Below are 12670 nucleotides of genomic sequence, written 5' to 3'. Positions count from 1 at the left end.
TAAATTGTAAGAGATAATAAATGCAAGGGCCAATATCAAAGTTCAGCTGTTGTAATAATGTCCAGGCCTTCTTTCAGGAATGTTCATAAACATTGAGCTGAGCTGGTCTGCGTGCAGTTCTTGGCAGTCCTATAGTGTGGGAGATGTTAATTAATTACACTATAAAATAGAATTACTATTAATTGTTAATTTAGGTTTTAAAGTGACAAACTTTAAAGGCTAAAAATAGTCTTTGATCTTTAAAAGGCTTCTTAATGAGGGCAGTATACTTTAAGTACATCATTAGTTTAAGTGTGCAAATTGGGTCTAGAGGCTACTAGAGCTAAGCAAATATCTATTCCAATATGTTAAATGTTTATGAGTTGGGACAGGGACAATTAATTGCTAATCAATGGGCCAAATCCTAGGTGAGGTCAGGTTCTGAAATAGGACGACAACAATAGTAAATTGGATTTAGAGCTTTCCAATGTGACCTGTAAAAACACAGGCAAGCAGAGACTAAAAGAATAGCAAGAAGGCCAAACTGACAGAAACACCCAGATAATTAAGATATTACTCATTTAGTTAATAGTAGTTTTCAAGGGTGCCGTTTGTTTAGATTAATGAGCCACAATTTGTAGAATTATACTTACATGTCTGTAGTTCAGTTACTTAAACATATAATTCAGGATATAAAATAGTAAAACTCAGCATACCTTAAAGGATGATAACACTTAACTGGTAGTTAGGATTAGCAATATTCATAATATAATTTCCAATGTGATCTCAACCCACCATATAATACTTCATTTTTCCAAATTCAGAAGTAAAACCCATGTATTACTTTGGTAAGCACCTTTTTAACAATCATGCAAAACTTCCACTGTCATTGCTGGTATAAGCAGCAAGCTATGTTTATCTTATAAGTCTATCTGCCTCAATATTAATTGTTTTCACTAACCTTCAGCTCAGATGAGAGGTTCCAGAGACAGAGTTGACCCTCTTGACTTCCCGTCACAATCATTTGCTGGTCATCGGTGATCATGATGGCAGTGATGCTGTGTGGAGGGGCCTTCTTTCCCCAGAGTGCCACAGCCTGCAGGGAGGACCTCATGGTGAAGGAATCCTGGACACACAGAAATGGTAAAAAGTGTGCACAGTTATCATTCATTAATTTTGGAAAATGTGTTGCTGTGTTGTTTCACTCAGTCATGTCCAACTCTCTTGCAACCCCATGGACTGTGGTCCATGAAGCTCCTTTATCCATGGGATTTTCATGGCAAGAATACTGGAATGGGTTAACATTTCCTTCTCCAGGAGACTTCCCAACTCAGGGATCAAGCCCGTGTTGCCTTCATTGCACCTATGTCTCCTGCATTACAGGTGGATTCTTTTTCAGCTGAACCGTTAGGGAAGTCATCTCACAAATGTGTGCGATAACATAGACTCGAACTACGTATTCTTTCAGAGCTATGAAGAAGGGTGCTTTCCCATCAAATAGAGACGAATGTAATCAGACATTAAAATGAGCCTATCCACCCCAGCTCTGACTGTGGGTGACCTTGACTGCTCCAGAGTCCCTCTAGGCCTCTCAAGAAGAATAGAGTTGTCTAGACACTGTAATTTTAAGACAACTTTGCAGACTCTCTCTTCTCAGAAACGTCACCTCATCTAAATAGCAAATATCTAAACTTCACTATTAAAAATCAAATATTTTCTGTAAGAACACTATTTCCTATTCTTCAAAGCTTCTTGTATGGCTGTTAAAATTGCTGTAATATTCATGTTCCACCTACACAACTTTTAATAGTAATTTATACTTGAACGATTTCTGTATTTGATGTTTTCCTAAATGATAATTTTCATGAAATCACTCTCTCCATGTGTTAGTTACAGGGTTAAAGTATAATTGTAAAAAAAATACCTTTCAAGCACAACTTTCCAAACCTATGGAACACAGCAAAAGCAGTTCTAAGAAATAAGTTTATACCAAGACAAGTTTACTTCAGGAAACAAGAAAAATCTCAATCTAATCTTACATCTCAAGGAACTAGGAAAAGAACAAATAATCCAAAGTTAGTTAAGGAAAGAAATCATAAAGATCAGAGCAGAAATAAATGAAACAGACTTAAAAACCAAAGGAAAGGTCAATCAAATTAAAAGCTAGTTCTTTGAAAAGATAAAATTGATAAGCATATACTCGACTCATCAAGAAAAAAGAGGGCCCAGATAAATAAAATTGAAGTGAAAAAGGAGATGTTACCCTGCAGAAATACATAGGATCATAAGAGACTACTACAAACAGTTATATGACAACAAAAAGGACAACCTAGAAGAATAGGATAAATTCCTAGAAATGAACAATCTCCCCAGACTGAATCTGGAAGAAATACACAAAAGGTACAGATTAATAACCAGTAATGAAGTTGAACTAGTAATAAAATACCTTCCAACAAGCAAAAGTAGAGGACCAAATGGCTTCACCGATGAAGAGGAAGGGAGTAAGAAGCTAAGGAAAATAAGAAGATAATAATTTCCAAGGAAAATAGGGAATCAGAGCAAAGAAAAAGAAAACCCCCAACCTCCCACAACACTCTGCTATGAGAGCTGCAAAGCCTAGCAGTCTTAGGGATCATAGTGTAAAAGTAAGTCGGCCCCCAATCTCCATCACTCCTGAGGGCTCCAAGGTATTCCAGCCCAGAACAATCACTGCTTATGGGTAAATAAAAGATGATGAGATGTCAAATGCACTCTGCTTAAGAAGACAGAAGCAGAAAGTAGTAGCAGTTTTAACAAGTTCTAAGGACAGAGTTAAATAGTAAGTTTCATTTATCAGGAAAATTCAATTTTGGGGAATATCTCATTCCCAGAGATACCAAATAAATGTGATACAAATGAAGATTATTAAGATAGTAATGAGAAGGGCCACATGGGTTTTAACATTCTGCTGCTATAAACACTACTCCTAACTTCGTATTAGTCCTTCTAGTATTACAACTTTTTTCTTTTAGCATTGATGCTTTTGAACTGTGGTGTTGGAGAAGACTCTTGAGAGTCCCATGGACTTCAAGGAGATCAAAGCCGTCAATCCTAAAGGAAATCAGTCCTGAATATTCATTGGAAGGGCTGATGCTGAAACTGAAGCTCTGATACTTTGGCCACCTGATGCAAAGAGCTGATTCATTAGAAAAGACCTTAATGCTAGGAAAGATTGAAGGCAGGAGGAGAGGGGGATAACAGAGGACAAGATGGTTGGATGGCATCACTGACTCAATGGACGTGAGTTGAGCATGCTCCAGGAAATGGTGAAAGACAGGGAAGCCTGGCATGCTGCCGTCCATGGGGTCACAGAGAGTCAGACATGACTGAGCGACTGAACAACAACAACAATGGTATTACAACAAAAATCACCATTCAGAAACCATTTGCATTTGAACTCCATTTTTGGCTTGACAAATGTGTGCTTCTCAGAAGTAAGAAGTAGTAGAAAGGGAGTGCTCGTGGTCACACTGCTCCAGAGGAAACTGGGCATTTTTGTTTACAAGCAGTGTGCACTTGCTTCCTGCCGAGGACTTGTCTTTCACACTTGGAACTTTACCTAGGATGCTGCAGTCAAGGAAATTTGTCTAGACTGCTTAAGAAGAAATGTAGCAGAAACAAGTTTGCAGAACATCTGCCAGGAAATTAATATATTTGTAATGATTAGCTAAAATTCTACTAAAGATAAATAATTTCTTTGGTGAGTTATTTATATCCCCATTACTCTGGAAAATTATCTTCTCTGACTTGAATCACTGTGACACTGCCTACCCAATAATTGGCCACTTTATATTACCCTGTTTTTTTTTTTTTTTTTAATCTCTTAAAATTATCTGCTTTGCATTGATGTCTCCCTAATGAAGTGATACAAATCCCCCAAGGACTGAGACCAGTCTTTGCTAAGTGTAGCGCCTGGCCCACTGTGGGTTCTTGACAAGTATTTTTTAACCACACTGATTTTGGTGCTTCTTCCTTCTACATTCTTTGTGAAAGATAGGAATCATTTCTTAATCATTATTATATTCCCTACAGGTCTGAAGCACAGGGCCTTGATTACAGGAAAACAGTAAATATCGATTGAATAAATTATTTTCTTTGTAAGTTCTGTATTCCAAAGGGGAGAGAGTTGCTTAAGGGTATGAAATTTAAGTTAGGTTAGAATTAAACATGAGCCACTTAATCCTTCTGAGCTGCAGTTTTCTCATCTATAATCTGAGAATAATAATGATACCTAGATCAGGGCATTGTGAGGGTGGAATGACAGCAGGCTTATAATGTAGAGCACGGTGTGGTATTCAGTAAGTTACCATTATTTTTATTTACTTTAGCTCCTGTACTTCTAGACAGTGGTTACCCATATTTTAAATTGTTCCACCATCATACTTGTGTTTTATTCTTATTCCAATAAAATTCCTTTAAAATTCAATAGATTTTAAATCCTTCCAAGGCAGACTTCTGTCTGATTTGTCCAATGCTGTTTTCTCAGTGTCCAGAAAAGGGTTTAAGACAGGCAGAGTAACTATTCCAGAATAAATGAAGAAATGAACGGAAGTATACATTAGAGTCTAAAACTCACATCTAGTAAAGCAAAATCTTTACAACTATAAGCACTAACAAAATACAAGGCATTTGGAGTTTAGAAAATCAAATAAGTCAAAGCATTTCATGTATTTAAACCCTTAGTAAGTCATAAGATTCCTAACACATCCAAATTAGAAGACAAAAACCACAAAAGCCAAAGCCACAAGAGATCAGATCTAAACCAGAGTTCATCCTGAACTGTCTAGATTGCTAAATGTAGTGAAAACAGACCTTGTATTCAACGACCTAGATCTGGGGTTGCTCCACCACTTGTTTATTACCTTTATTTCCAGATTATAAAGGTTACATGTAGTAAAATGAGGATAGTATCACTTGCGTTGCCTATATCTCAGTATTCTTATGAAGAATAAATCTAGGGCTGCAAATAAAACTATATAGGGATAAATAGACATACTATTCTATCATTATGGAGCTTCCCAGATGGTGCAGTGGTAAAGACTCCACCTGCCAATGCAGGCGGCGCAAGAGACTGGGGATTCAATCTCTAGGTCAGGAAGATTTGCTGGAGGAGGAAATGACAATCTGCTCCAGTATTCTTGCCTGGAAAATTCCATGGACAGAGGAGCCTGGCAGGCTACTGTCCATGGGATCACAAAGAGTAGACTGAGCAACTGAGCACACATTCTATCATTATACCTTGTATATAATGCTCATAATATAAACTCCTATAACCTAGAATTTCAGACAAGAAGTAGTTTTGGGGATCATTAATCTGATAGCACTCACTTATAAGAAAACTTACAGTGAGAAATGTGATCTAGATAACTCAGAATCAGTTCTAATTTTGAGATTCTGAGACACTAAGCAAATTGTACAGTGAGAATAAGTAACAGATTAAAAGGTTGCAAACCTCAAAATTCACTTTTTTTTCATACTTTTTCCTCTCTTTTTCTTTTGTGGCAAAATTATAAAAATAGCCCCAGAAACTTGGTGCCTTGATATCAAGAGAAGAGAGAGTAAATCCATGTTTCTGAGACCCTGTACAATTCTCCAGAAATCTCTGATTGAAAATAAGCCTCAAAGAAAAAAAAAAAAAAAAGCCCATTGTAGAATCTCAAAGTTAGAGGAAAAGTCTGTGATGTGGAGAAGAAAGTCGTGCCCTTGACTGAAGCATACTGTCCTGTTTCAAATAATTATATGTCTAGAAAAGTTGTAAGATCTTTGAAAAGGGATTACAAAGCTCTATCACAGCCCTCAATGTATAATTATTGCATCCCAAATTTGAATGACTGAATGATATTTTGGAATGTCTAAAACAAGACTGTGGATAGATGTTTACATGCCCTTGAATGATCTCTAAGTGTGGTTTAATTAAAAAGAGTTTAAAATAAACATTTTCACTGGCTGGGATTTTAAAAAAGAAACATTTCCACAGACTGGGATAAAATTACAGATTACATTATAAATGTTTAAATAAATTTCCCTCATTTGGATCTAGTCATGGTACTAGAACAACATTTTTTATTATGATAGTCTATTTTGTTACTTATATAAGGAATACAATTAATATTTTATTATATAAACATAGCTATCAAAATTATCATATAAACACACACATACATACAAATTTTATACTTAAATGACTTTCAGATAATTTCCACACAAATTTTTGACTGCAGCCTATCAAAATATCACAATCACTTCTCAGAATGAGATAACTAGCCTTCAAGAAGCTCACAGGCCACAGGTAGAAAACTCTTGTAAATGAATTACTCACTTATATAGTAATATATATGTATATATTATATATATATATATATATATATATATATATATATATACATATGTTCAGTTCAGTCACTCAGTTGTGTGTGACTCTTTGTGACCTCATGGACTGCAGCATGCCAGGCTTCCCTGTCAATCACCAACTCCTGGACCTTGCTCAAAATCATGTCCATCGAGTCGGTGATGCCATCCAACCATCTCATCCTCTGTCATCCCCTTCTCCTCCTGCCTTCAGTCTTTCCCAGCATCAGGGTACTTTCTAATGAGTCAGTTCTTCTCATCAGGTGGCCAGAGTATTGGAGTTTCAGCTTCAGCATCAGTCCTTCCAATGAATATTCAGGACTGATTTCCTTTAGGATTGACTGCTTTGATCTCCTTGCAGTCCAAGGGACTGTCAAGAGTCTTCCAACACCACAGTTCAAAAGCATCCATTCTTCGGCGCTCACCTTTCTTTATGGTCCAACTCTATCATCCATACATGACTACTGGAAAAACCATAGCTTTGACTAGATGGACCTTTGTTGGCAAAGTAATGTCTCTGTTTTTTTACTATATTGTCTAGGTTGGTCATACCTTTTCTTCCAAGGAGCAAGCATATTTTAATTTCATGGCTGCAGTTATCATCTGCAGTGATTTTGGAGCCCAAGAAAATAGTCTCTCACTGTTTCCATTGTTTCCCCATCTATTTGCGATGAAGTGATATGACCAGATGCCATGATCTTCGCTTTTTGACTGTTGAGTTTTAAGCCAGTTTTTTCACTCTCCTTTCACTTTCATCAAGAGGCTCTTTAGTTCCTCTTCACTTTCTGTCATAAGGGTGGTGTCATCTGCATATCTGAGGTTACTGATATTTTTCCCTGCAATCTTGACTCCAGCTTGTGCTTCATCCAGTCCAGCATTTTGCACGACATACTCTGCATTATAAGTTAAATAAGCAGGGTGCCAAAATAACAGCCTTGACATTATTTTCCTTTTGGAAAATATCCTTTTCCTATTTGGAACCAGTCTGCTGTTCCATGTCCGGTTCTAACTGTTGCTTCTTGACCTGCATACAGATTTCTCAGGTGGCAGGTCAGGTGATCTGGTATTCCCATCTCTTGAAGAATTTTTCATGGTTTGTTGTGATCCACACAGTCAAAGGCCTTGGCATAGTCAATAAAGCAGAAGTAGTGTTTTTTTGGAACTCTCTTGCTTTTTCGATGATCCACCGGTGGCTGGCATTTGATCTCTGTTTTCTCTGCCTTTTCTAAATCCAGCTTGAACATATGGAAGTTCTCGGTTCATGTACTGTTGAAGCCTTGCTTGGAGAATTTTGAGCATTACTTTGCTAGCATGTGAGATGAGTGTAACTGTGCAGCAGTCTGAACATTCTTTATACATATATATATATATGTATGTATGTATATATGTGATTTTCCTTGGTGTCCTCAAGGCACTCAGGCCCGGACCCTGCCCCAAGCAATGCCGCCCTCTCCTCTCCGTTCCGCCCCCACTTGCTGGTGGCGGATGCGGGTGTCTGGGGTACTTTTCTGCTGGGAGTTGCTTTTAGGCTCGTAATCTTTGGGTTTTATTTATTGTTTCCCTCCCAGTCAGATTCAAACTCCGAGATTCAAACACTTCCCCCAGGCCCGCCAGTGTGAGGGTTTCCCGGTGTCTGGAAACGTCCTCTATTAAGACCCTTCCCCGGGACGGATCTCCGTCCTTAGCTCTTTTGTCTCACTTTTTATCTTTTATATTTTGTCCTACCTCCTTTCAAAGACAATGGGCTGCTTTTCTGGGCGCCTGATGACCTCAGCTAGCGATCAGAAGTTGTTTTGTGAAGTTTGCTCTGTGTTCAGTTATTCTTTTGATGAATTTGTAGGAGAGAAAGTGGTCTCCCCGTCCTACTCCTCCGCCATCTTGGCTCCTCCATGATTTTCCTTGGTGGTTCAGACAGTAAAGAATCTGTCTGCATTGCAAGAGACCCAGGTTCAATCCCTGGGTGGGGAACATGGCCTGGAGAAAGGAATGGCAACCCACTCCAGTATTCTTGCCTGGAGAATTCTATGGACAGAGGCGCCAGGTGGGCTACAGTCCATGGGGTCGCAGAGTCGGACATGATTGAGACTAACATTTTCGCTTTCTTTTATACATCCCACTAAGCTTCCCAGAGTGGCTTTACTACTAGGTAATATCATAGCATAATGCTTTGGACATGTGTTCCAGTTTCAGTTCAGTCACTCAGTCGTGTCTGACTCTTTGCGACCCCATGAACTGCAGCATGCCAGGCCTCCCTGTCCATCACCAACTCCCGGAGTTTACCCAAACCCATATTCATTGAGTCAGTGATGCCATCCAACCATTTCATCCACTGTCATCCCCTTCTCCTCCTACCCTCAATCTTTCCCAGCATCAGGGTCTTTTCAAATGAGTCAGCTCTTTGCTATGTAAATAAGAGTGAGCTATGACCTACAAAAAACAGCTGGTATTTCATCAGCTTTCCCATCCTTTTGATTTTTATCCCTTTCTACAATAATAGTCTCTAAAAATGCCTTTCATATACATATATACTATTTTATTATTTTAATAGTATAATGAAAAAATAATTTTAAGGAAAAAATTATTTTAGATCTAGTAATCATTAAAGTATTATAAAGCTGGTTTTGATACAATTTGATTATATATAAAGACAAATTCAACTTATACCTAAGAATGAAAAACATAATATTAAATTTAGATGTTATTTCAATATTATGCATTTAAATACATATTGCAATTTAGGTACATATCAAACAAGACCAAAATTGCATTTGTGACATATTGCTTGGATTTCTTACCTTTTATTGGGCTTCCCCAGAGAAGGCAATAGCACCCCACTCCAGTACTCTTGCCTGGAAAATCCCATGGACGGAGGAGCCTGGTAGGCTACAGTCCATGGGGTCACGAAGAGTTGGACACGACTGAGCGATTTCACTTTCACTTTTCAGTTTTATGCATTGGAGAAGGAAATGGCAACCCACTCCAGTGTTCTTGCCTGGAGAATCCCAGGGATGGGGTCGCACAGAGTCAGACACAACTGAAGTGACTTACCCGTAGCAGCAGTATTGGGCTTCCCTGGTGGCTCAGATGGTAAAGAATCTGCCTGCAATTCAAGAGACCTGGGTTTGATCCCTGGCTTGGGAAGTTCCCCTGGAGAAGGGAATAACAACCCACTCCAGTATCCTTGCCTGGGAAATTCCATGGACAGAGGACCCTTGTGGGCTATAGTCCATGGGGTTGCAAAGAGTCAGATAAAACTAAACGACTAACACTTTCTTCTTATGGTTAATAAAATCAAATGTTCATTTTTTAAAAATAATTTCCACATTTTGTTTTTCTAAATAAGAGAGGTTTCTGGCTGTTACTTCCAAATGGTTTTTAGTCATTCAAATTCCATGAAATTTGTGAATATTTTTCCTTTCTAGAAAAAGCTATATTGGATAAAATGATTTCTCATTTTTAACAATGAATTGTAAAGTTCTAAGTGATAGCTTGATTTTCCATAAAAGAATCTTTATCAAATAAGTGCCTTTACAGATTGAAGGAACGCCTTCTTATAGTGAATAGGCAGAATACTTACTGTTGTCATTTTCACTGACACAGAATTTCAACAACAGAGTTCTGTGCTTCCTTTACATACCCAATTGTTGACTCTGTGTTCTTAGTCACTCAGTAGAGTCCATCTCTTTGTGACGCTTTGGACTGTAGCCCTCCAGGCTCCTCTGTCCATGGGATTTTTTTTCAGGCAAGGATACTGGGGTGGGTTGCCATTTTCTCCTCCAGGGAATCTTCCTGATCCAGGGATCGAACTAGTCTTTTGCATCTCTTGCATTGTAGGCAGATTCTTTACCACTGAGCCATCAAGGAAGCCCCATATTCAGTAAATAAATGGGAGTTTTCCAACTGTATGCCTTGGCACACATCTAGGCTGTGAATAACTTGACACAAAGGGTGAGAGAAACTGAAACTCTCAAGCCAGTATGTGTACAAAGATGATCATTTTCTATGCTTTGACGTGAAAAGCATGGCAAACACTGAATTAAGTGAAACTTGTCTAGGAACGTAAATAGGTTAAAGCTGTAGAAGGTCCAAACCATTACAGAATTAGGAAACCCATACTGAAAACTAAGAAATAAATCTTCTGGTGGTGCAGTCATGCTGACAGTCACTAACTTGCACAAACTCTCATCATGGGCACCTGGGAGCTCCCAAATTGTCCCATTTTAAAAGAAAATTTTTCTAAATAGTATATATTTAAGTAGAAATAGCAAAGGACTAACTGTTCTAACAACTTCCTGATCACCTCCCAAAGCCAGAGAGGCTCTTAACATCTGCCCTCTTAACAAGTGAGACAACATCTACAAAGCTGTTTATTACAGCTGGTAAAGGATGGGTCTGTCTTTTCATTGTTTGAACCCTAGTCCCTACCACAGGCCTGCCACATTAGGGAACATTTAATAAACATTTCTTACGTGACTGTAGTCAACCTTGAAAAGGGAGCAAATAGAGTTCACTGGAAACTAGAAAAAACTTTAAGAATGAGGCATTTAACTCCTATATTGCTGATGAGGAATTGAAGGAAAGGTGATGTGATTTTCCTAGAACGAGAGTCTTCTTGTTTCTGGAGTACTTATGTTCTGGGGAAAGTAATTGCTTCAGTTTCCTTATTTGTGTTCCACTCAAATGTATGGGAATCTATAGGGTTTCTGAGTCTAGATTGATCGTTAGGGTCTATCCAGCATACCATCATCTCCATTAAATTAAAAATGTACTTTATTGGGAAAGAGGCAAGAAATATAATAGGAGTTATAAAAATCTTTTTCCTCCATTAACAGCTAGATATTCTTTGATCCTCAATTTTCTCATCTACACAATGGAAAAAATAATTACATTGTATAATTGATGTGAAAAGAGGTGAGTCTATACAGAAAATGCTTATAATTATTCTTCCATAATTGGACTCAGTGAATGTTTACTGAATGAATGAATGAGGAAAGAATCACTGTGATTTTACACTGTGGGCAGAGAACGTGACTGCCACTTTCTAGTAATGCCTTTCTTTCTTCTAGAATACTGTAACTATAATTTATTTTCTCAAAACTCATATGAACATATACCAGAGCCATTGGCCATGAAAATGTATAGTTGGCTATCATTACCTCAAAATCTGTGATGATACTTTAATCAACAACTTCAGGTAAGATTAGAGTTCTCTGGTTTAGCAAATAAATATACAAGATGTCAAGTTAAATTTGAACTTCAGATAAATAACAAATAACTTCTTTAGTGTAAGTATGTCCTAGGCAACATTTGAGATGTGCTCGTAATAAAAAAAAGTTGGCTATTCTACAGGACATGCTTATAAAAATTACTGTTTATCTGAAATCCAAATTGAACTGGGTATCCTGTAGGCATTTTAGGGTCACTGGCAACCCTAAGTTACAGCCAAAAGGGAGCCTTGAAGATCACCATCATCTCCCTCTCTTCTCCTACAGACAAGAGAATGAAGGTTTGGAGAAATTGTTTTCTTGGTCAAAGTAACCCAAGCAGAAAGTAACTGAGCGAGACCTATAACCTGGTCTCTTAACACTCCTTCTAGAATTCTCCTCCTGCACACCATGATGAAAACAACCCAACCTTCCTCACCAAAAAGTCTTAGTGACCAGCTAAGTGAAATTCTTTATGTTCATAGTTCTTTTAAAAAAAAAAGAAAAGAAAAAAGTCAAGTAAAACAACAACAATGAAACCTCTTATAGATTCAGGCGCCAATGTGGCCTCCATTGCTTTTAAAAGCTGGCCTTAGGTCGAAGATCCCACATGCCACAACTAAGTCCTGGTGCAGCCAAATAAATAAATAAATAAATATTAAAAGAAGAAGAAGAAGGAAAAAAAATGCTTCTTAGTCCTTTCTCCATGATTACGATACCAGGCAAGCATAGGAGAAGACAATACGCCATTACAGCCCCCATCCTCTCCTCACCTTCGCCTTTTCCCTTGTAACAAGTTGCTTTTATCTCTCTGACATGTCTGATCTGAGGCAAGCAGAATAACAAATATGATGCAAATGTGGTTTTGTGGCTGGTGTCTACTGGACACTAGAACTGTTTACCTCATCATAAATAGCGCTCTTCAGGGATACACCCTGACACTGAGTCACTGCCTTGCCTAGGAGGAAAGTAAAAAGAGTGTAGCAGTTAATAACACAAGTTTGGGATAGAACAGATCTGGGTCTGCAGCTTAGTCTGCCTCTTACAGTTATGTGGCCTCTGAATCCATCTCTTTTTTTTTTTTTTTTTTTTTTTGAAGA

General features: G+C 38.0%; 1 protein-coding gene across 1 annotated transcript in view; it reads right to left on the bottom strand.

Moving 5' to 3' along the window:
• Positions 1-12670, bottom strand: part of WDR72 (WD repeat domain 72) — a 212871-nt gene that overhangs the window by 186848 nt on the left and 13353 nt on the right. The window contains exon 2 of the mRNA XM_065941562.1: positions 941-1105. Coding sequence (XP_065797634.1) covers positions 941-1093 — 153 coding nt within the window. The 5' untranslated portion in view covers positions 1094-1105. The remainder of the gene's footprint in view (positions 1-940; positions 1106-12670) is intronic.

This window comes from Muntiacus reevesi, chromosome 7 (assembly GCF_963930625.1).
Source record: "Muntiacus reevesi chromosome 7, mMunRee1.1, whole genome shotgun sequence".
NCBI lineage: Eukaryota > Metazoa > Chordata > Mammalia > Artiodactyla > Cervidae > Muntiacus > Muntiacus reevesi.
Note: the sequence above shows the minus strand (reverse complement) of the source record. Positions and strands in the feature narration are given on the sequence as shown.